This window comes from Oxyura jamaicensis, chromosome 14 (assembly GCF_011077185.1).
Source record: "Oxyura jamaicensis isolate SHBP4307 breed ruddy duck chromosome 14, BPBGC_Ojam_1.0, whole genome shotgun sequence".
Classification (NCBI taxonomy): domain Eukaryota; kingdom Metazoa; phylum Chordata; class Aves; order Anseriformes; family Anatidae; genus Oxyura; species Oxyura jamaicensis.
The window spans coordinates 10,741,281-10,766,535 of record NC_048906.1 but is presented as its reverse complement, the minus strand read 5'-3'; the positions used below and the strand labels follow the sequence as shown (position 1 = coordinate 10,766,535).

Here is a 25,255-nt window from a genome sequence, read left to right as displayed (position 1 = left end):
ATATGGATTGACTGCTGGGGGTGAAAAGGTTTTATTTTTTCATCCGTTGCTGTCAGCCATTATTGTACTTATGAAAAACATCTTCATTTCAAGTTAGGCAATCAATAAAATAAAGATTGTAATTTTTTAATCCATGAGGAAAAAGCATATTCCTTGGCAGCTTTGATAATTTGTGTTGTTAACTATTAATTAGTATTGTCAAGGAACAAATGCATGCTTTAAATAAGGGTGCTCATTTCTTCTGCCCTCTGATCCTAGGAAATAAAAAAAAAAGTGACGGCACTTTGAGGTCTTACCTTCCATCCAAACTTTTTATCTCTGTGACGTTTATGCTACATGTTGCAAATGCAGTATGTCGTCATTTGCTAATGGCAGTGTGCATATAAGTAAGAATGACTTATCAATTTCAGCCTCTCCAAGAAAAGTCAGCCCACGCTAGGAAACCTCATAAATGCGCTAACAACATCAACAAACATGTTGTCTTGACTTAGTAAGGATGCATGTGATCTTTTATGTTTTGGGGCATGTTTTCTGTTGTCTGCAGAACAGCCTGAGTGGTGAGGCAAAGGGAGACTGAAACACAAAAAGCTGTACGTAAAACAAACAAATATTTTATGAACTGTCTTAAAAAGTGTATATTTAATTGCATGTTTATTGCACCTGTTGGTTTACTTTTTAGGTTCAAAAGCAAGTAATTCTGCCAGACTCTTTCTCTGAATGTATACCCAAGGAGCCAGGAATATTTACTGGAAAGTGTAAGTTCTTTCTTTGACTGCTTGCATACACCACTCCACACCTACCCCCTCACCCTCCCAACATGTTATCAAGGAGAATCTGAATTGTCAGAGTCACACAGTGACAGATGTCTGGTCTGGAATAAAGAAGAGTAATTGAATATATAAGGCAGAGGCTTTTTTTACCGTGGATTTTAGAACATTATATTGTGACAGCTGGCATTTAATCTCAAAAATAACACTAGCCATTTGCGTAGTCCTTGAATGGGATTTGTGATAGCTGTGTCCATTACCAAGTAATTCTATTCAAATCCCGCATATTTATTTAGACTGTCTGAATTTCTCAGATCAGATTCACAATAGAAAGCTTACAGTTAAAACTAGACCAGAATGTTATATCCCTACTGAAAGTACCCAATCTGTTTATCCTGTACAAAAGCAAATCTTTCTGGCCTTTAAATTATTTTCCAGTGAACCTCTGGATGGCCCAGAAGTATCATTTCCTGGTCCTTTGACCAGCACAGGAGAAATTGGGATCTTGGGCCTGGCATAAAGCCTTTAGCAAACTGTGATGTGCTCTCTGAAAATAGACCAAGAAGTATCCAAATACAGCATATAAAATTATTTAAACAAAATACGCATACTGCTAATTCTTGGGGCTTGCACACATGCTTCTTTATAGAAAAATGATTTAGTTCATTAGAAAGCATGTGATAGAAAATGGTATTTGATTGGATAATACATGGTAGGATTCATGGCTTGGATTCAAGCTGTTGGCAAGTAGGCAGGCATCAAGGTGGCATTGCTGATGTCGCAGTTATATCCACCACGCTGTCCCAAATAAAGAAAACTGTGAGGTTCTGCGGCTAGCCGATGGTAATTGAGTCTGATCCTTGAACGAAGTGTGCTCAGATGCAGACTATCAGCAGTCATTTGTGCCAGGCGGTGAGCAGTTGAACTTAGAATGCGTTAGTGGGTTACAATATGGAGTGAGTAGATCCCCTAGTGCTACTAGTGGCAGTGGCAAACCCAACCCAGAGTAAATTGCTAGGTTGCTGGCTAGTTAGAGTGATAACAGAGAAAGAAGCCTTCCTCCTCCTGACAGCCTATGTAAACACTGCAGTGCTCTTAGATGTGTTATCCTGAATTATTCTGTATTAACCCACTGTATGAATCATAGAATCATTAAGGAAAAGACCTTCAAAATCATCTGATCCAACAGTACTTTAATTTTTTTTATTTTTTACTGAGGATCTGGACTTGTAAGTAGCAATTTTACATTGGTGCTCTGTTTTGGAAAACATTTGTACTTTCAATTCTTTGTGCAGTCCAGGTTTCCTATTATCTTTCCTTTTAAGAAATCTATCAGATCTTTCGTGTCATGTTTTTGGTGTCTTTGACGGCTCTATACTAGTGAAAGTGTCTTCTAGTTCAGACTGATTATTCAGTTTTGGAGTCTTTGTGCCTTACTTCCTACTAGTAATTATGTATTTGTGTATATTGTATGTATATTTTCATATAGGCCTGCAACTGAATTTTACCATGACCTGGGGAGATTCTCATTACCTTGGGTTGACTGGACTTGAAGTGATAGCAAAGAATGGTCAAGCATTAAAAATAAGTACAGAACAGATTTCTGCTTCACCCCAAGACTTGAATGATCTTCCAGAGTATACAGGAGATTCCAGAACATTAGAAAAGTAAGTAGTGAAAGAGGTGGAATGTCAGAGCATTTTCTGCAGGGTTTTTTTTTCTTTCCTTCGTGCCTGTTGTTTCAGTGAGTCTGTTCAATATTTTTATCAACCAACAGTTTTAGAGTTTATCAATTTTAAATGCACTTTACATCAAATTTTATAAAATGACAGAATTATATTACCTTTTGTTAGGTTAACGCATGTAAATACCAACATGATTTTCAAACTCTCATTACTGATTCTTGGATTTCACAAGCTTTCCAGGAACAGTTTGTTGTAGAAAAATTAACGAGACGTTTCCAAAAGACAATATTTGAGTTAGGAGAAGGTAATGTGCCTGATTGGTATCATTGCTAAGCACGTTCCAGGCAGAAATACATGCCTTCTATAGCATTTGTCCATGCATATGCAGTAATATTTATGCAGGATTTCTGAATAATTACAAGGAAAAACATCAAGTTAGTGAAAGGTGAGGTTGTATTAGGGAATTGTAAGAGTAGATGCCGATCTTTAATACTGCAGCTTTTAATTCCAATGAAGTTTTATTCGTTGACAAATAAACTTTCTCAAATTATGAAATGTACAAAAATCTCTTACATAAGTTTAAAGATCTAAGAAATCTTCCCATGAGATTCCTTATAATGAAGAGGTTCTGGATACACTATGATGGACCCAGACACAAGTAATTAATTTAGCTTTTCCTCAGGTGTCTTATCTCCTCTGGATATTCTTTTTACAGCCTGGTCATCTGTTGATCCTAGAGTTTCTGGCAGGCTTTCTGCCTCTGATGTATTTGAGGAATTTTATTTATGGTACCTTTTGCTTGCTAGCCTTCATAACCTTTCTTAGCCTGTGCATATGCATTTATCCTTCCAGAGTTTATGATCCTGTTGATTTAGTTTGTTTGATCATGACTTTTGTTGAAAGATAGCCTGTAACACTTTCTTTATCTGCCAATAAGCCAGTCTGGCTTCCATTTTTTCAAGTCCTGCCTCTTTCTAATGTCTTGCTTAGTGAGATAGATTTGTTCTATGCTTCCAGTATGATATCCCTTAACATTCTGTCTGTTGTGTGTAAGGATTTCATTTTGTTGCTTTTTTTTTTTTTTTTGTCAGACTCCATCTTTATTTAAGAGGCTTTTTTAGCACAAGAAATAGGGGCTTTATTTTTTTCTTTTGATTTTTCTGCCAAGTATGTTAAGTTTGAGTAGACTTCAGTGCTCTTCAACTACAAAATTTCGAGTAGGTCCTGTGTACTATTCAGGACCAAGCCAAGTTTTACATCTTTTTCATCAGTTCAGTTTCTCTGTGAAAAGAGTCCTTATTCATACCTGTTTCTGTGAGGAACTGCCAAGTCTGATACCCACTTCTTTATTACACTTTTAAATAAAGACTAAGTACATAGGGCAGTGTACGAAAGTAATTACACTGGGTCAATTAATTCATGTTCTCCTTTGCGGTCTTTGTATGCCATAGTTTGTGGTGGAAGTCAGAATTCCAAGATGAGGAAAAAATTGAATGAAATTTATATAGTCAGCCTGACATCTGTGGTATTATGAGACGACATTGTCACATTGGTAGGATTATTTATTTAAGACAAAGTAGGAATGTGCTTAACTATGAGCATGATGAAAGATGTGAACAGACTCCACTTCTTCTCTGAGCTATACCCATCAGCCATTCAGCTCAGATTCAGTATAGTTGCGTTATATAGTTGCGTATAGTAACACACTGCAGACTGCCAGGTATGCTAAGCTAGGCACAGTTCTGTGTTAATAAGTTATATCACATCTGGACCTTAGAGCTTTGCCTTTGGTCATTTTGGTAGAGACACCAAATTAGCTTTTCTCTACCCGTTCACACAGGGAAAAATAAGGATTTTTCTGTTATTCCTCAGCAGACTCAACTAAACAAAAAGTTTTTATTTTTTCCTCTGCCTCCCTACCACCCTGGTCTTCAAATCAGTGATTGTATATTACTTTTTATTTATTTATTATGCTTTTTAATTTCATGCACATAGGCATAATAAAGCCCTGGAATCTGTAAGTGGAAATCACAAAAAGACCTAATAAAGCACTTGTTTTCATGAGTAAAGCAGGCTTTTCCTTTCTGCAGCTAATGGATTTTTCTCCTCGTAGGTTAATAGATGGGACTAATATCACAGCTGAGGATGACCATATGTGGCTCATTCCCTTCTCTTTTGGAGAAAATCATCTGCTCACAATCCATTTTTATAAAATTGAAAATATTGCAGGGCTTCGCTTTTGGAACTATAATAAATCTCCAGAGGATACCTATAGAGGGGTAAGTAAAAGAAAAGGAGCACTGCCAGCAAAAATATACAGCAGTGCATTGGAAAATTGGTACTGTGATAAATGAATATAGCTGCCTTAATGGAATGCCATAAATCTTTCTAGATTGTCTGAGTCTGAGTTTTGTGGCAGGTATAATGCATTTCTGTCTCCACAAACAGCAAATACTGGAGGAAAAAAAAAAAAAGAGTTTAAAGAAAACTTCACAGATGATTTTTCTAAGAGACACATAGTAGCACATATTATTTTCAAGATACATGATCTTGAAGTGATATCCTCTCACTATCCAGTATTTAGGCCTACCATACGATTCTTCATTTCCTGTAATAAAAGGATTGGTAGAACAGTGGGCACTTCAGCAGAAATCCTGTTTGGATAAGTTAAAGAAAGCAGTATCTGCGTATAAACTTTTTGTTGTCTCTGACAGTGGGGTCATTTAAAGTGTTTTCATGCTCTTTGCTATTCTTAAGTCTGTCATTTTAAAAGTTACCATTTAGTACATCGATTATAAAAGCTGTATAGCTATTTAGTTAACTAGTAATGTTTAGTAAAACATTAAATAGAGATGTTGATGTGCCTTTTTAAAACAAAGAATATAATGACACTTCTTTAAACTTGCATCATGAAACCAAGGCTCTGTCTCTGTGGCCATGCCACGCAATTTTCAAATTTGCTTTCAGTTTTCAAGTATATACTACCATAGAGTTTATGGTTCATTAAACCTATGTAGTTACCAGGCAGTTGAATGGAAAACAGCTGGGGACAGCACAGTTATACTTGGCTGTCATACGTGGATTGTTTTTAGCCCAATTAATCAATGCTACCTTTTTGAAGGAGCGAGTCTCTAGAACTCTTAACATTTGTTTGCCATCTTCATTGAAGATGCCATCTTCAAGCAGTTTGGCTAATGTAGTTTAGCTAAAATTGTATAACATACTTCCTCACTTCTTTTTCTGAATTGCTTGCTTTAATTTTGTTTTTATCCTGAACTCTTGGAGCTGACTAGCAAATAACATCTGTTGGAGATAGTGTTATATCTAGCTCTCATTCTGAGTCTGGCTGTAACTCATTTCCCTGCTTTTTCTCAGAACATACATATGCTGTTGTAATGATAATGAAGAATATGTTGCTGTTCACTGCACAGTTTGTGAATCCACCTGTGTACCATACAGTTCTTTTAGTAAAATTGATTGGGCATAAAGAAAGGGCTCTTCCCCATGAGAACGGTACAGCACTGGGACAGTATGCAGTGATGGGGAGACCTTGGTCGGTGGAGGCTTTCAAAACTCAGTTTAATGAGAGCCAGAATAACCCAATTTAGTTTTGCTGGCTGCTCTGCTCTGAGCAATAGTTGTGACTGGAGACACACAGAAGTCTCTTCAAACTTATTTTTTTCTGCAATTCTTTATGTATATTGCAATCTGAAGAACTGTCTGTAAATGGTGATGTGGAATGTTTTTCTCTACTATTATGAGCCCAAGTTTCTCCAAGGCAGAGCAGGGAAGAAAAGTTTGAATGTGAATTTTCCAATCAAATCTACTTCTGTGTGTGTGTCTCAGTTATTAATGGAGGAAAAAAAAAAAAGCCAGATTCCTAAGATCTAATGGGGAATATTTTTTTTTGGAGATCAAACCAAGACAGAAAGGATGGAAGGAGTTCTGTTTTTTTGTTTGTTTGTTTTTGTTTTGTTTTGTTTTGTTTTGATTTGATTTTTTTTTTGTTTTGTTTGTTTTTGTTTGTTTGTTTGTTTTTACAGTTTATTTGCTAGATTGACAAAAGAGATGGGTCCGATAAAATATGCACGGAAGTGGCACACCTGTAAGTCCCATAGAAGTTAGTGGGTACAATTTAAATGGAAGTTAATACCTCCAATCCTGCAAGAGGATGAATGAGACAAGTTATTTGGAAAACTGAAGGTGCAGGACATCTGCTGGGCCCTGCAGCAGAGAGGTTTTAAACTGCAAACCTAGGGCAACATGACATTTGTTTGCTGAAGTATTGCTGTTCTTCTAGGAAACAGTCCCTGGATGTGAGATATAATGATTTTCTAGGCAGCTGTAGACTGGTGGATTCTATTCACAGCTCTAGTATGAGAGGGTAATGGCAGTGAACTGTCAAAATGAAGGCTTGTATGCTATTTCCAGCTCTATGAAAAATTACCTTGTGAAAGCTTTGTTATGCGATTTGTAAAATGCTGTGTGTGATGGTTGAGTGCCTTCTCAGATGATGAAAATTACTTAGAAATGAGGGCTCTAAAGGGCACATAAATATAAGCAGCTGTGGTATAATAGGTAAGATTTCATCTCTAAGTCTCTAGACTTCCCATTCAATATGTGTTTCTTAATAAAGTGTATTTCAGTGGATTTTTCGCTTCTTCCTAGCCTGGCAGCCTGATTCAGCTGGAAAGTAGCATGCAGTACCACGTCTTATACAAAAAGTAAATTTCCTTTTTTGCTCCCAAGCTTATTAAAGATGAATCCAGAAATAGTTATTTCCTCCCTCCTAGGTACTTATACAAACTTTCCCTCTTAATTTATCTTTGTGCTCTTTGAAAGTGAAATGAGTGCCTCATTTAGTCCAGTACAGTATGTTAAGTTTTCAAATCAATAAATATTTATGTAAAAAAAAAAAAAAAAGCTTTACTTTTGGGTTATTACATGTACAACTTAATGAAATCATAACTGAATAAAAACAGTTTACAAATGGCAAAAATATGAAAACCATTATGAATATCAGGAAACTGATAGTATATGGGCTTTGCAGAAAACCCTTAATGTTAAGTTCTCAGAAAGCTAAAATTCCCATTTTAAATGTCTATAAATACTGCATATATATTTTAATAGAAATCCTAATAACAGGTGATGAAAATTAAATATTTCCATACAAAATTAAATTAGCCTTGAATTATCATATAGACATCAGTCAGTGTAAAATCTAGAGATTAGGAAACTGACTCACATTACCTTTAGACTAAATTGTCTTTTGCTAACTAAATGAATCCATTCTCATTCAGTCCATTAATCAGCAAGCTGTAATCGTAGTGACAGTTATAAGGCCATCTTGTTATATTTTTCCAGGTATTATTCCTTCCTTAAGCAGTAATTAGTGACAGACTAAGTGCAATGAATGCTGCTTGTTATTAACATTAGGTTACATTTAACATACTGCAAGGCAAGATGCAGTGATAATTGGTGGTGCATGACTGAATCGTTATGTGGCTGGGATCGTGCATACAGCACCAGATGGTGCTACTGGGAGAGGGTGAAGGGGCCAGGACTCCCTCATCTTCTGATTAAGTATGCCTGAATTATTTAGTTTAGTCTTCAGAGACTGTATCAGGCACGCATACATCTGTGATGTGGACATGGCTCAATCTGTTTTGCCTGATACAGGTACCTCTTCTTTATTATATGTCCCTAGGTTACATCCAGCACTGCTTGGTACATCAGTTTGCATGATCCTGGAAAAGTCCAAATCCCACCTGCCACACAGATAAATTGAACTGGTGAAATACAGCCTTTCTGTAAACGGAATCAAGACACAAAAGTGTCTGCTCTCAAGAGATCACCAGGTTACATGATTTCTTAAAGGCTAGCTCAGTCAGGCCTGAGCTAGCATTGCATTCAGCTGCACAATGAGAACAAACCATCTCCCCAGATGACACACGCTGTCTTGAAAGATGGGTCTGTCCAGTCTGATGGGTGTACTGCTGCAGCTCACAAAGCTTCAGTTTGCTGAGTTCTACGGGGGGGTGCAGTAATTGAGGAGCTCTTCTAATCTTTTTCTTCTTCCCTCATCCCCAACCTCTGCCATCCCCATCAATCTCAACAGTTCAGTCAGTGTCACCTGTGATGCTTTGGATTGCACACTATAGGTTGCAACCAGTGCCTTCTAGTTTAGGCCAAAGGATGTGATACTACAGAGGAATGGAATAAATGCATCAAAATTACTGAAACAATTATTTCAGCCTCAGAAGTGAATGCAATTGCATTGGATTTATGTTATGTTATTTTTTTAAACAAGGCTAAGGTAGTCCATGTAATGCTGGATGGTCACAGCATCTCCCCACCGGAGGGCTTTCTTATCCGCAAGGGACCAGGCAACTGCCACTTCGACTTCGCCCAAGAGATTCTCTTCGTTGACTATCTGCAGCCCCAGCTGATAAATAGGGTACAAAAGAGGTAATGTAGGATATTTTTATTATCTGCACCACGTAGTTTCTCTTAACTGTTTAATATTTATATGTATTTTTCTTCTGAAGCAAATCTGTAGCATCTAGATGGAAATATAATGTGTTTTATTGAGATCAGAGAACGATCTATGACATAATCTGGGGGGCAGAGGGGTGTGTGTGTGTGTTTTGACTTAGCTTCTGGGGTTTGTTCTGTTCTTTTCTGAATTACCCAAGAGTGTACATACAAACTTTTTTGCCTTGGTCATTTTGGCAGGACTGGTTCAAAGAGAATGGAACAAGCTAGTATGGACTATGAAGCACCATTAATGCCATGTGGTTGTATCCTTCTCTGTCATTTTCTTATTTGGTAAATAAATCCCAAGTGTTCTGTGTAATGTTGTAATGAATCCTGACAGTTTTGAATCCAACAGTTTCTGGTGCTTTAAGAAATGACTGAGATACCAAGAATATGATGACAAAGGTATGAATTAAGAGTAAATAAATGAAACACGGTATATGAATGTGTCACCTGTAGTAAAATGCTCCAGTAGCTTTTTTTCCTGCCTTTTGGAATCCACCCAAGCTAGAGCTAGAGGTTCATAAGCACAGTATCCTGTCAGCCTGTCAAAACTGGAAGTAGTCTGTATTTCTGTGTATCTTTGAATGTTCTCACTGCTGTTCCTTCGAATTTGTCTTATTTTACATCTTTATTAAGGCTGTGTTGACCAGAACTATGTAATATTTTTTTCCATTTTTGTTAAGTTTAAAAAGCCAGAAACATTGAGCTTTCTTAAATAAGCACAGCCTTTTGTGATACTACTTCCTGTCATGCCATCCATCTACTTGACAGGCCTTTAAAATCCATTAGGCTATTCTACCCATGTTCAGAGACACTGAGGTCTCAGTAAGACTAAGTTCCTGATGGTTTCATGAAAATCAGTGGCTGGGTAGAGGAAAGAGAAAAATAGGTGCTCCACTAGAGAAACGGACAGCACACACTCTTATTACATTTTCTGCCATTCAATGAAGGGGCATATTTGCTGGCCAGTTATCACTCATGTAATTCAAAACCAAGCAAAGTGTATTCAGAAAATGTAGAAAGGCAATAAAGCCTCCAGATAAGACCTGTGGTGTTAATAAGTTGCAATATATAATGAGGAAGGTCACACACTTAAAAATAAACAATGATAAAATAACAATAATAAAAAATCATTAATTCTTCATCTACAAGAAGAGCATACATAAGCATATGTGAATGTAAGTAGACAGACTTTTATGTAGTTGTTCCAACTGCAGATTTTCATTTTTGTGTGTGTATTATCAGTATTAGAAATGACAGGCTTTTTCTCTGAAAATAATATAGTTTATTCACAGGGGTTTAAGACATAGTAAAGTCTGGAGTGAACAATACGTTTTTCACCCATATTATAACTAGATAGTGTAACTTGTTGCTACAAGATGTCACTTCAAAGAGCAAGGATCATGAATGATTGGACTTCTATAGACAGTAAGAAGAGTTAGGATTGTTATAATGTGTATTGAGAGTATTAAAAAAAACCTCTTCCTTCCTCAGGGATTAAGTCGCTCTTTTAGGGACTAAAAAGAAATTCTTGATGGCTGCATACTCTACAATATCTGTCTACTAATGTTTCTTAAGTATTTTATATTTTTATGAAAGCATTAGGTATTGGCCACTGCTGGAAACAAAGATGAATTGTGATTATTTTCTTAAAAGCTTTTCTTCATTTCAAACAGAAATTTTTGGATTTGAATAGGAAATGCAAATTCTGTGGTGTCAAGGAGACCTGACTAATCTGTCAGACTGTATCTCCAGTTGTAAAGAGAATTGGCAACCAGCTGCCATCCAAACTTGGTGCCAAAAAGCATGGCACAACTTGTATCTCTCCAACTCCTTTACACTGAGATAAGGTGGCAGCATCCAAAGTAATCAGGTTTCCAGAGCTGTGAATCTGTGTTATAAATATGTAGCCTACTTTGGTATTCAGCTAAACAGTCCTGCTAGTATCAGAAGCATCTCATACACTGCAGATGAGAATGTCTAACATTGAGATGTGTGTTGCACGGTCAGTTTGGAAAGTGCAAGATAAATGTTCTGTTAGGATAAAGTATCAGCATCAAAATTTTCCTTAATAGCTCTTTGCTTTTCAGTTGTTTTTCAGTTTCAGCTTTTGACAACTTGGGGTGATCCATACTACATTGGTTTGAATGGTCTGGAGCTGTTCAATGAACATGGAGACCAAATCTTACTAACTGAAAATAGTATCCTTTGAATTTGATTCAGTGTTCCATGGGTAGCCAATAGATGGAATGAAGGACACATTTGAAAGATTCATGGTAATCAGGGCCACTGAAGAGTTGCACTTCAGCACTCTATATCAACTAAATTTGGCTTCACCTCTGTAGCTGGTAAACTTATGGAGCCTGTAGACCTAGAAACCACGTTAAGGTATATGGAAGACAGGGAGGAGATAGGAGACAGCCAGCACGACTTTACAAAGGGGAAATCATGCCTGACTGACTTGGTGGCCTTCTACAACAGAGTGGCAGCATTGGTGGACAAGGGGAGAGCAACTGATGTTATCTACCTGGACTTGTGCAAAGCCTTTGATATGGTCCTACACAACATCCTTGTCTCTAAATTGTAGAGCCATAGATCTGATGGATGGACTGTTTGGTGGATACGGAATTGACTGGATGGCCACATCCAAAGAGTAGTGGTCAACGTGTCATTGTCCGGGTGGAGACCAGGTGGAGTGGTGTCCCTAAGCATTCTGTATTGGGACTGGTACTGTTTAATGTCTTCAACATGGATAGTGGGATTGAGTGCACCCTCAGCAAGTTTGTGAATGACATGAAGTTGAGTGGTGCAGCTGACCACTAGAGGGACCGTGACAGGCTTGAGAGGTGGGCTGGTGTAAACCTCATGAAGTTCAACAAGGCCAAGTGCAAGCTTTTGGCACCTGGGTCGAGGCAATCCCAAACATCAGTACAGACTGGGTGATGAATGGGTAGAGAGCTGCCCTGCAGAGAAGGATGTGGGGGTACTGGTAGACGAAAAAACCTGACATGAGCTGGCAATGTGCACTTGCAACCCAGAAAGTCACCTGTATCCTGGGCCACATCAAAAGTACAGTGGCCAGGAGGGCAAGGGAGGGGATTCTCCCCATCTGCTGTGCTCTCATGGGACCACACCTGGAGCCCTGCGTTCAGCTCTGGGGCCCCAGCACAAGAGACAGGGAGCTGTTAGAGAGCAGGTCCAGCAGAGGCCACAAGGATGATCAGAGGGCTGGGGCTCCTCTCCAGTGAAGAGATACGGAGAGAGTTGGGGTTGTTCCGCCTCTAGAAGAGAAGGCTCCAGGGAGACCTTACTGCAGCCTTCCAATACTTAGAGGGGGCATACAAGGAGGATGAGGAGAGACCAGGGTGTGTAGCGATAGGTCAAGAGGTAATAGTTTTGAACTAAAAGGGGGAAGATTTAGAATAGATATTGAGAAAAAGTTCTTTACCATGAGGGTGGCTGGATACTGGCTGGTCCAGAGAAGCTCTATCCCTGGTAGTGCTCAAGGCCAGGCTGGATGGGATTTGTGCAGCCTGGACTTGGGGGGAGGTGTTCCTGCCTATGGCAGTGGGGTTGTACCTAGATGATGATTAAAGATCCCTTCCAACCCAAACTATTCTCTGGTTCTATGAATCTTAAAGAGCTAGAAGTGTATACCCCCTTATAGAACTGATGTTGTTCAATCACATTGTAAAAACAGTGTTTCTTAATCAACTAAAAATGATAAAAACATGGATGCTGTGTGAACTGTATGTCTCAACAGATCCTTATTACCTTATAAATAGAGATTACAGTGAAAAAAGTCAAGGTTCTTTTCTGAGCAACGTTTTTATTTATTTATTGTATGGTGCATAATGAACTTGAAATCTCCAAACCTGTGATGGAGAAGAAACATTTTGAAATTGAAGTGTTAATAGTTTGTTTTTAAGATCAGGGGATTTTTAACTTAAATTATATGGCATTACAGTATGTCTTTATTGTATGCATTTACAATGCCAGGTAAAGATAGCACAACTAGTTTGGAATAATCACCTGTTTCTGCTTGTACAGCTGTGTTTCTTGGATATATTAGGATCCCAGAAAAAAGCACATCTGTCTCAGTACAGTGCATGTGCTAATTCAGCTACCAAGTCTGAAGCAAGCTTTTCTTAAATAGCTGAGTCATTTCTGTGCTATTTCTTAAATTCCTTATAAATACATAGAGACTCTGGCCTTCTAGAAAGCAAAACATGGGGAAACTATTGTCCATCAAACTCGCTTGCTAGGGACTTATAATTCTGAAGACAATGCCATCCATCCACATTTCTTTGCATGTCTTTAACATACATATGTTTTAAACTGAAGCATTCTCTTACAAAGTCTAGTTATACAGAAAGCCTATAGAAGGTTTAATCTTTCCCTCTCAAATAAATGAAAGAAGGCCTTATTAGACAGCTAATGATTTTTATCGGAAGTATTGAGGAACTTCAGAAAAATGTAGGATCCTACAAGGATACTTTTCTTAAGGTGTCTTTCATACGTGTTTCTACATGTTTGTGCTAAAAAAGCAGAGCTTTGTCACAAAATAAATAGATAAAACAACACCTGGGAAGTGCCTATTTCTGATAAGGGAACTTTATTGATGAAGTTGTGAAGATGTACTTTAAAAGAAATGAAATGGAGCTCGTTAATTTCTTCCTATTTTAAACATAATTTTGAATGCCAGAATCTGTAAGAGTTTTACTGCTTTTAAAAATGTATTCTCAAGTTCCTCAGCTACCTAAGTATACTCCTACTTGAAGTATTTTATAATTTTTACTGCTCTATTGTAGAATACTTGCTCATGGAGTCTGGAAGAGCAAGCATGAACATTTAAACCTGTTATTTCTGAAATGTCCTTTACAGTTATTCAAACTTAAAGCTTTTTTTTCCAGATATTGCTGCTTTTCCAGATAGTGTCAATGTTTTGGAAGATGTATCTGGAGATATCCGAACTCCAGACAAACTCATTGACGGAGTAAATAACACAACCGATGGCAGACATATGTGGCTTGCACCAGTTCTTCCTGGTTTGGTACATTTTCCCTTTTCATTCTATTCTAGTGATGTGCACAGATGTTGCCAGAAGCATAAAAGAAAGGGAAAACATACATAATCTTTAGGTAAATTTGATATAACTAGGCTACCTTTCAGAAGACATTCTCTTTATTCCACTTTCTCTTCACTGAACAGATAGCAGCGGTATAGATCTCCTAGCTTTGTAACTTCCTTGTTATTTCCATGATGCAACAGTAAAATAATTTATAGAGCATAGATGTTTTTATCAGCTACTCTGGTAATATTACTGGTAAAAGAGCTTAACGTGCGTTTTGTGCAGTAAACGCCTTTCAGGTGGGAATGTACTAAAATTGTAAACCATTTTTGCAAAAGGCAATAAATTTTGTTACAGTAATTAGAATTTCTTTAAACTTCATTATCTGTCTTAAATTCAAATTCATAAATCAGACATGACAGGCATAGTATTTCATGTCCTAAAGCCCCAAGTGATTGAGCCTTTTAGAAGCAGCATGTTTGAAATATGGGGTACCAAATATCTAAACAGGAAAAGCAGATAAACTTAGGTGGGTTCTGACTTTGTTTTGGGAGAGAACATTTTTGCATGGGGCTGTTTTGGACATCGTTATGATGTGTTTCTTAGAGGACAGATTTCAAAAGTAATAAAATGTAAACCTAAAGTGTGATGTGCTTTAGCTTACTGTGTTGGAAAAATCCTTACTGCATATACTACAGTTATTTATTTAGACTACTGTAAGCAAAGAATTAAGTCAGTTTTGAAAATAATTCATATATTATTTGATGATGTAATGCAGTGGGTATAGTTAAGATAAAACTTTAATTATACTTGGGAATACTGACTGCTTGTGTTTCTTAGGAAAATGGAAGTTCTGTGTAATGCCTGAGGTTCCTAGGGTCTAGATCCCACATCTTGAACCTGGTAATTAACTCGGGATACACAGATACCCATTGTAGCATTGTGAATGGTTGATTTGACAACCATCTGAGTTTGCATGTCTGACATGTGTTAATGTCCTTATAAAAACATAATTGCAGAGATTATATAATTTTGGCAAAAGGAAAATAATGCCTGAGGTTCTAGCACAGATTCATACAATGTTTTTGTGTCATCATGTCTCGCACCAAAGTATTATAGATATTATCCATTTACCCTTTTTGACACTAATATGTGATACGCAGGAGGGACAAGTAAGCAGTGTAATAGCCCTTTCTGTACTTAAGCTGTAGCAAGTGATACCTTTTCAAGATCCATATAGTTCTTTCCTCTCTGCCATCTTCCATGGTTTGGCTGCAAATCCAACAAATGGATTAAGCAAGCAGCCTATTAATGATCATTGTCCGTAGTTGGGATGCTGAACCAAGTCTTGTGTATCCGCATTGTTAGCTTGCTTTGAAACATTCCTAGTCTAGAAAGCTGAATTAACTTTTTGCTACATGGGAAAATTTGAAACCTTTAGGAAAAAAATTATATGATGGCATATATTCTTTCCCTTTCCAAATTTATCTTCCTTTCTACTCCTAAAATTTTGGAGATTTATTTCTAACATAAGTTTGATTTGAATTCTTTGTTACCCTTTTACTGATATTTGTTTGTTTGAATGCATTTTCCATCAAATTTTTCATTTTCTATGACATTAACAATTGTCTTTGGACATTTTAGCCCAAATTTTCTCCTGGAAAAGCATGCGTAAAAGCAGCTTTATTGACCACATATACCTCTCTTCCTTCAGTACAAAAAATACATAGTGAGTTAATACAAATAACAATATCTTCTACAAAGCATTGAAGGGTTAAGACTACAGAGGATGCTAGAGGGGAAACATAAGATACATTGGCCTAAAGTTGATATAGTAACTCATAAAAGGAATAGCATAGAACTAGCTGTAATATGCAAGGTTTGTTTCCCGTGGCCTAATCTGTGTTATTAACATCTTGATATTGATGTTACTTGAAGATAAAATGAACAGTATCTCAAGCAATAATTATTTGGCAAGCATTAGTAGAGTTGACTGTGTACCCGTTTTTGCAACTTGTGTGGGGTGCACAACTTCTGTTAGAGTTTTGTTGGGATATATGAGAAATTATAGTGTTGCAAGTAGGAAGATGGATTCCGTTCATAGCCAGCTTGTCTCATGCTGAAACCCATATCTGCGTTTTGTTGATGTAATACTCATTAAAGTGTCTCTCTACCCTTTTCCCAAATTATTAGCAGTCCTGAATGACAAACTCAAATGCAGATGTCATCTTCTGAGTTAATGTACATTTGAGAGGGCAGCTCTGAAAAAGAGGCAACATCTGTGAATTATCAACAGAGATGATAGCTGAACGTAAATCCTTATCAGTTTCCTGCCCTTTAGCTATATCTCTTTAAATGCAGACCAATTTTGATGAAATTTGTATGAGACTTTTCTTTGGGGGATTTGTAGTCTAAAATATAAATGAATTCTCTTTTGCAGGTGAATAGGGTATATGTTATTTTTGATGTACCTACTACTGTTTCAATGATCAAGTTATGGAATTATGCCAAAACACCTCAGAGAGGTGTGAAGGAATTCGGTGTAAGTAATTTTGTATGCCTTGTTATTCTTTTGGTGAATCACCTTGCTATGATTTCTGTACTTTTTTCAGTTTCGTTCAGTGTGATTATATATAATCTCAAAGAAAGGGATTTATATCATTTAATACTGTATTTAATATTAAAATGATTAACCTCTGCAAGTCACATGTCCTGATTATCAGATGTTTTTAATAATTAGATAATTGTTTTAAAATAGAATAATGCTTTTCTTTCTCTAGTAACTATAGAACAGGTCTATAATACTAGTGTAATACCACAAACAAAGGTTTTAGACAGCTGAAGTGAGTTGAGATTCATTAATTGCTAGATTTAAGAGTGATTTGCTCCAGTTAATAGAAGGGCAATTACATAAAGCATGAAATACCTTTTGAGTACCTTTTTGAAAGCTTCATTAGATATATTAATAAAAAGACAAAAACTGGGGTAGAGGTAAGGGGGGAAACAAAATGGAAATTTAGGCAGACAAAAACTAAAGTAATGATTGCAAAATGGTTTTTAGTGATTTTATTGAGAGGACTACTGAAAGTGATTCCTAGATTTTTTAAAAATCTTTTTTCTTTTTCTTTTTCTTTTTTTTTAATATCTTTAGCTTCTGGTGGATGACTTGCTTGTGTACAATGGGATTCTGGATATGGTGAATCATGTCGTGTCAGGCATCCTACCAACCTGTGACCCAGTGGTCCCATACCATACCGTTCTCTTTACAGATGATGAAAAGATTTGCCATCAGAAGAGAAGTGTTATTAGGTATGTGGGTGGGTCTTGACCAGACGAGTGTTTTCAAAAAATGTTTTTGTGACTAATGTTAGGAGTACACAAATAGGTATAAAAATTCCCTATAAAGCATATTCAACCCCATTTAATGGTTAATAAACATTAGGTTTTTTTTTGTCGTTTTTTAATAAAAGGATAAAAATGTTAGCTCTAGCTTTATTTCTAAGCATTTTTTAGCATTTATTAGGGTTATTGATTCATATTTAAATGTGTTTTCATGGCAGCCTTTGATAATAAAGACAAATTAAAGAAGCTAGGTCTCCTTAGAGAAGAAATAATAAATCCCAATGATATTATATTGGGGGGAGGAGATTGGAGGGACTTGATGATCCTTATGGGTCCCTTCCAACTGGAGATATTCTGTGATTCTATTCTGTGTAGTATTTGTAAAGAAAAGAAAAAAATCAAAGGCATGGATTTTTTGTTTTCATCTGTGTGAAAGGGAGATGTTAGTGTTGTTTTCTTTACATTTTTTTTCCTGTAATTTAATTTAACTTTGAATTTATTGTTTCTTTCACATAAAAAAGTCTTAAAATTCTGTGGCAGACTGTAAACAAAATTTATCACAAATGAATATTGCAGGAATTTTTCAAGTAATACTTTATCAACATTACAAAATAACGTTAAGTTCCATATAGGGATTTTATACCCTCTTTGTACAGCACTAATGTAAAATCTCTCTTTGGTTGTTGTGGTTTAAGCTGTGTAGGCAGGCAAGAAAACTGTAGCATGAATTTTATGTTTATATTTGAATGTGTGCCTATTTCTACATATGCCACTAGTTAAAATTGGCAAAAAAACAAACAAAAAACTTCAGGTAGATGCAGACAGAATGCCTTGCCTTTTTATATAGTCTCATTATGTGTTTGTGCTTCAGTGTTTTTTTTTGTTGGTGGTGGTTTGTTTTGTTTTTTGTATATATATATATATATATATATATATATTTAAGTCTCCTGAACCTAAGTAATTTATTTGGTAACCTTTTCCATGACAATCATAGCCTTACAAAATGTTGATTATTTCGGTTATTGTACTTACTTTAATCTTTTCAGCAATCATATGGGAGATCAGGATGTACGAATGATGAATGAAAATCAGATTATCACAAACAGCAAAACAAAACAGGTTGTGGCTGATCCAGGTTAGTTCTGTCTTTACAATTTTCTTTTAATTTTCTAGAAAGACAGTATGGGTACTAAACATTGCTAAAGATCTAAGCTGGGAAAAATGGGAAGACTTACACTTTGTATGTTTAGCTCTACATTTTCTTAGGAAAAAGCAAACATGAATGTCATACTCTGATGGGTTTTTATTCTGTATCTAACTCTGAAAGTGAATGAAATAAATCAATGGCCTATGTGGCATGTAGTTGTAGCTTATACCAACACATAAACAGAAGTCCTCAGGAAAGAAACGGACTTAAGGTAAACTGAAAAATAGTATTATAGTTCAGGTCCAAAGATAGCTTTTGGAGTAATAGGCTTGTTGCATCCCCACTGGCCTTTTAAGCAGCTTTAGAGATGATGCATATGTGTCCTAGAACTACTTGCTTGTTGTTCCTCAAGCAAATCCAAAATCACGATAAATGGAACAGGGATGAAAAAGAGTTGACCTTATTCCTCCCACTGTCTGTCTTGTTAGTCTTTTGTCTTATAAAGTGATAACTAAAGAGCCCATTTTTTTTTGTAGTTTTGTTTTGCTTTTTTTCTTCCCCAAGGAGGAATAGTAGATTGTGTTTATAGTCTGAAGAGTCCCTGTCATTGTAAATTATATGGGGTAGCACCCTAAATACATTACAAATTCTCATCCAAGCTGGTATACTCACGATTGTTTTTCTCCCCCAACCAGGACAATTTCTCTAGATAGTTTCTCTAAAAAGTGTTTCATAATTATTTGATGGCTTTTAGTAGCAATTCTGTAAAAGAATTTGAAGTGCTGTCGCCAGTGCAAATATATCTTCAAAGTATTAATACATCAGCACTAGCTGCGTCAAAAGTACCTTGCACATATCTGTGTCTGTAGTAATGACATCCTGGGTTGCAGTGCAGACATAGCTATACTTTTACAAGCTATAGGGTATCATTGCCATTGCTGTCACATCTGTTGTCCAGATATTAAGGAAAGAGAAGGCCTTTTTTGCCACCTAAAGATGGGCCAGTCCTCATCTCTTAAGTGAGGTTATCTGTTGAGGATTGCCTATTGACTTCTGTCCACTGTCACCTCTATAGTACTTACTGGTATCAGCCACAGGGGTTAATAATACTAATTCAACAATTAGTGATGGAATAATTTGGGTTGGAGGGGACCTCAGGGAGGGCTCTTGTCCAACCTCCTGATTAGAACAGGGCCAACGTTGAGTTCAGACCAAGTTCCCCAGAAAAGTGATTACATAAGACTTTTTTTGGGGGGGGAAAGATTTTCCTGATGTCTTTGGAGTCAGGCCATCCTCTTTGTTGAAAGATGGAAGTAATTTTGCCAGCATTGCTTTCAGATGTTGCTTTTCTACCTCACCTTGTTGCCCCATCCCTTGTCTTCCTTTATTTCTTCTATATCCATCCTATTCCCTAAATATAATCCCAAACCTGTGATAATCCCATCTAGTCTCTGAAGCCAGATCACTCATGTAAAATTGTAAAACAAAATGTTGGTGAGAGGATGATCCACAAGAAAGAGCTAGCATTAGAGCTCTGTGCTCTGAAATGGAACCACAGTTAGTGCTGTTCTGCCACTACTTCACATATGACCTGATTTGACTTCTGCCTTCTTTTCTGAGCCCCTGTGTGGTCAGTTCTGGGACCAAAACGTGTGTGTGTATCTATAAATGCTCTTCAGCCTCCATTGAGAAACAGAGTAATGAATTAAATTAATTCCTCACCCCGATTCAGCTGGATACCGTTCCATATTCTGTCACTCAGGTCGTCTTTTCTACAAGGAAGTATTTGGCATCACTCACTGTCAATGTAAGATATATTACTGAAAAGAGTAGCTTAGCTTTTATTCCGAGGTGGATATAGAAATGGAGATGTTTCTTCCTCTTTTTAGTCTGGGACTTCATTGTTAATACAGGAACACTCTTTAAACAGCATTTAATTTTCCTTAACAGCTTTGCGTCCCAAAACCTGCATATGTGAAAAAGGACTGCAGAGGAGGAAGAGATAACATGGGATGGTGGCTGGAAAGTCCTGAATACATCCAGCCCTAGATACGTGTCATCTAGCTCTCCAAGATACGCATCATCTAAGTGGAAGTTATTCTGTGTTTTCTGAACTGCTTCATGTCTTATGAGAGGAAGCTTTATTTGCTAAAGGAGAATTTTCTTCAGTAATGAAATTTAAAGCATGAATTTAGTTTTCTGGTTCTTTTATTGTTATTATCTACACTGTCTGAATTTTCTCCCCTCTCTTAATTGAAAATCCACAGAGGAAGAAACATATAGGAATGAGTGAGAACCTCACTGCTAACTGACAACTGTTCCTGCAAAGTACCAAGAACTTGCATGAAGCATGATGGTATAATGAGGTCTTTCAGAGTATTTCTTAAGCTTTAACTTTGAAATCCTAGCTAGTTGGTTGCAAAGCTTCACACTAGAAGGAAGTGTCTGCTTTGTTACTGATGAAGTAGCCTGTAAGTAGTTCTTTGGGAAATGCACTTAGAAGAAATACTTGTTACCTCTCTGTGTCTAGGATGCCAGCTCTGTTTTCATGCAATGTCTCTCTAGTTGCTGACAGTGTTTATGATATCAGCAGAGGTTCCACTGGGCATGCAGACGTGTGATGATTTGTTTAGAAAATGGAGGTCAGAAATGGGTTTATCAAGGTTTAATAAGGAAGTTTCAGCTGTCTCATGCCTAGCTTTTTTTGTTGTTGTTTGGTGTTTTTTTTTTTTTTTCATTTATTTCATTATTTCACTATCACAAAAAAGCAAAAAATATATATTTTTTCTGAAGGACCATCCAGTAGTACTCTACATATTCTCCTGCTACAGAACAATGCTCTTTTCTCCAGTTTTGCCTGCATTTGGTTACGTGAACAAGGGGGCTGTACCCCTGAACTGCACCAACCAGACCAGCTGCCAGCAATATATCAACCCTTTTGAGAAATGGTAAATGTATTTTAACTAGCAGATGGTAAGGAGTGAACTGCATTTTTAAAATACAGAATACCCTGAATGTGTAGTCATTTAACCAGAAACTCTAACCAAATTGTCATGCTGCAGGATTTCTAGCTATGCAAATCTGCTTTTCACTGAAAATTTGTCAGTGGTGACAACCTGTACATCTCTTATAAGATGTCATAGAACGTTCTACCTTTCTCATTTAGAACTCATTTGTTGTTTCCAGATAGAACTGAAAGCTCTGAAATGCTTTTATACATCAGAGATACACTATTGCAGCTCCTGATATAGAATCAAAACGTGCTGCTCCCCTTTCTGTAGTAAGTCAGGAGTGCGTTAGTCTGTATATTTGCTTGTAAAATACTTAGCTGTTGTTGGCTGAGCTGTAAAGACTGAAGATAGCAATGCAGTTCCTGGATTTTTGTGTATTGATTAAGCAACAAAATGTCTCTTGTACTAAATTCAGAGCACTGCTAAATGTAAAACAGATGTCTATTTCTTTATAATATCAATAGAAGTTGTTATGGAATTTAATTATTGGTATTGTTATTAGTGTGACAACTGTTCCTGCTTAAAAAGTAAAAGATATGAATAAAATACATTTTCACAAAGCTTGCTTAAGAGCTTTGTTTTCTGGAAATGAAATTGCTTCTTGTCCACAAAAGCATTTGTATTAATTATTAAATTTGTAGGATATCTTCTAACACTAGTGCTTCCTTTCGTTGCCAGGATATCTAGAACAGGAAGTGCAACTCATCAGAGTAGGGTGAAATTAGAATAATGCGCGAAAAAAGCATTATTGGTACAGCTAAGAACAGATAATAAATATACATGCTTGGAAGAGGAGATTCTATTGCAATATTATTTTTTTATAAGACATAAGGAATTATCAGAGATTTGCCATACAGGTGAGATGAGGCCTGTCACATTGTCTGTTCTTCTAAGAAAATTGCATTGAATATTCAGATAATTGGGTCTAAGGGGGAGAGAATTTTCTGTGCTGACCCCTCTTCTCTGTATCTGATTACAGAGCATATCAAATCCTATGGGACAGACAGTGGTTTTCCAACCCTAATGCTGTCTCCAGGATTTTAATTTTTTGAAGGCTCCAGTTTTTTTACTTTTTTATTTATTTTTTTTTTTTTGCAAAATACTTGGTCAATCTCAAATGGGTCCTGAACAATGCTGTAATCTCAAAATGGGAAGTATTTTAAGGCTGCTCTCTTCTACTTGCTGGCTCTGCTACATCACCATCAAGCCTTGTATTCAGTAGAGAATAATGGCGATGGTTTTTTGGAAACTGAATTAACAGGTGTCCTTGTTGGGACATGTTCATGGGCCAGTCCTCATGATCTGTAACTGCAAGAATGTGCAAAAGTAGAGGCTTGTACTTTGAGAGAGGTGGCTGATCACTTCCTTCCTCTTGTGCAGCACATCATCCAGGCATTCACAGGGTCACAATTCCTCCTTCCCCACTTCTCTGCCACCACTTCCTCTCCAGCCAGCTGGTAACTGCAGCCTGCTCTCATGCCTTTTGCCTCTGGAAATTCATATGCAGTGCAGCAGGCCTGGCACACAGATTGTCGGCCTCTCCAAGCAGCAACTTCTGCCCGTTCAAGAGATTCCCCACAATTGCCACACTGTGGAGAGAGCATAATAAAGGTCTTTTTGAAATATTTCCAAAAATTTGTTAAGTTATGGAACATCCTCCTCTGCGTTGTCTCTGGCTGACAGAAGGGTTTGCCAGCCTACTGTCTACTCTGGCATGGCATATGTCACCAAGGCAAGGCCTAATGAAGTCCTTGATACTGGTCAGTCACATACAGGAAGTATCATAATGTTTAGAAAATACTTCATTAATCTCTATAGTGTAGGAGATGTCAGTGTGTTCCTTTCTAATTGGAGCCGAGATGTGGTGACCCTTTATGTAACCAAAGATAATTGTGTCCTAGTCAGCCCTATATATTCAAATTATTAGGCTCCTTTCCATAGCAAATCAGAGGAAGAATTAAGTTTTATTTCATTTTTTTCACTTTTTTAAACCAACTAGTCACAAGTACATTCATGTCAGAGAAGCATTTAGAAGAGGGAGAAGAAGACGACTAAACATGCCATCAAGAAAATCCCCACAGAGTGCTGCAGTCAGTGTCAAGTAAGGTCAGAATTCCAGCGCAAATAATTCTCCAGCAGCAATTACACATCATTTGACATTGTCAAAAGCATGACAAAGGAAAAAGGAGGATTAATATGAACTCTGGGTGAATCCTTTGATATCAATTATTAAACTTAAGCCGAGTTCAATTTCTGGGCCATTCAAAAACTTTTGAGGCATAGTTGTTCGCCTTTACCCATAGTGACTTGCTTCAAAGGGGTTAAGTCAAAATAACAAATGAGTTTGTCCCACAAGGGCAGAGGACAAAAATAATCTGTAAGGAAATGCATGTCATGCTGCGTTATTTTTGATCTTTAAAAAGATACTTTTATTAGTCTTCACAGTGGAATCTGGAAACCAGGATGCCTAGGAAGGCCTACAACTTCAGTTTTCCAATTTCTTCCTTTTTGTGGTTTAATACAGTAGAATTTAAATTCTGCTTGTGAGAAGCACCCATCTGTGGGCAAGGGAGCAAGCTGGGATGTAGACAGTACAAAAGACAGCATGTAAGACATGGAAGCTACTCTACAGACTCAGGAGTCATCCTCGTTTTGCAGGATGAAACCAGAAGAGCTACATGAGAAGCCGCATATAGCAGCCAAGTTAAACTGAGCTGCTCTTGTGGCTTAGGCTGTCAGAACCTGGCCATAAAATTATACCACCACATTAGTGGTGGTGGTTTCTGTAAGGTTTCCTGGTCCTGCTGAGCTTTTGCTGGGTCCAAGTGATGTGCTGTTCTCCACAGTGATGTTTAGTCCTGTCAGTTCCGGGATTCACGCCAGACTTGTAACATCTACTGGAGCCTGACAGCGCCAGTGAGTGACTGGGTGTTGTGAGGTTGGACAGAGCTCTGGTGCACCTGGCAACATAGGGCATTTTGTGTGTACTCTGGACTGGCCAGAGTTAGGGCTCTCTGCCAGTGATGATGTGAGAATGGAAGCCATGGATGAGAGAGGTTAAATGTTGAGTTTTTAAATCCCCTTACATTTCCAGGAAAAGCTCACTGCACAGCCGAAGTCAGGTAGAAGCAAATATGAAGCGCGGTATTGGCATCTCAATTCTGACTTCGGAAGCGGATGGACTCCGTTTTACCCTTGATTCAGGTAAGGGCTTTTTGTCTGCAAGATAGAAGTATTTCAGGGAATTCAGAAGCATTTGTGTTCCTGCTCTGGAGTAGAGAAAGAAGAAAATATATCTTTCTCTGGACTGAGAAAGAGGAAAAATGGTTATGAAAACTCCATAAAGACTTTTATGCTGTGTGGAAGATTTGCAGTTTTGTAACAGCCTGTATTTTATCTTGTTTTCAGCTTTTCATTGTCTGATCTCCTCCAAGTAGCAGGAATGGGTGGTGAGAGGACCATCCGCTCCATTTACGTTGTTGATTTCTCTACTCCTGCAGTTCAATTCTGGGAATATGGAGAAGCTTAAGCTCTTGCAATAGCATTTGTAACTTTAGAGGTTTTGTGGGACAGTTGTACTCCATCAGCCTAAGGAGACCAGCAATGCAGTAGTCTTGACACCCTCTCAGTGTCTCCTTGGTCGTTTCAGCACATCTCGTGGCACACTGTTAGCCAGACAGCTGCAAGCACTG

The 25,255-nt window shown here is 37.4% G+C and overlaps 1 protein-coding gene across 10 annotated transcripts in view; it reads left to right on the top strand.

The window, feature by feature from the left end:
- The window catches only part of KATNIP (katanin interacting protein), a 68,424-nt gene extending 46,128 nt beyond the window's left edge, over nt 1-22,296 (top strand). For 8 of the 10 annotated variants that reach the window (XM_035339964.1, XM_035339962.1, XM_035339960.1 and 5 more), the window contains 11 exons: nt 680-755; nt 2,257-2,434; nt 4,566-4,731; nt 8,763-8,920; nt 9,188-9,252; nt 11,083-11,193; nt 13,906-14,045; nt 16,504-16,605; nt 17,215-17,372; nt 18,452-18,540; nt 20,503-22,133. In XM_035339964.1, the coding sequence (XP_035195855.1) occupies nt 680-755; nt 2,257-2,434; nt 4,566-4,731; nt 8,763-8,920; nt 9,188-9,252; nt 11,083-11,193; nt 13,906-14,045; nt 16,504-16,605; nt 17,215-17,372; nt 18,452-18,540; nt 20,503-20,558 (1,299 nt within the window). In that variant the 3' untranslated portion in view covers nt 20,559-22,133. Of the gene's footprint in view, nt 1-679; nt 756-2,256; nt 2,435-4,565; nt 4,732-8,762; nt 8,921-9,187; nt 9,253-11,082; nt 11,194-13,905; nt 14,046-14,903; nt 14,967-16,503; nt 16,606-17,214; nt 17,373-18,451; nt 18,541-20,502; nt 22,134-22,241 lie in introns of those variants that run through there. The other 2 variants (XR_004754684.1, XR_004754685.1) reach the window with 2 other exon arrangements.
- The last annotated feature ends 2,959 nt before the right edge of the window (nt 22,297-25,255 follow it).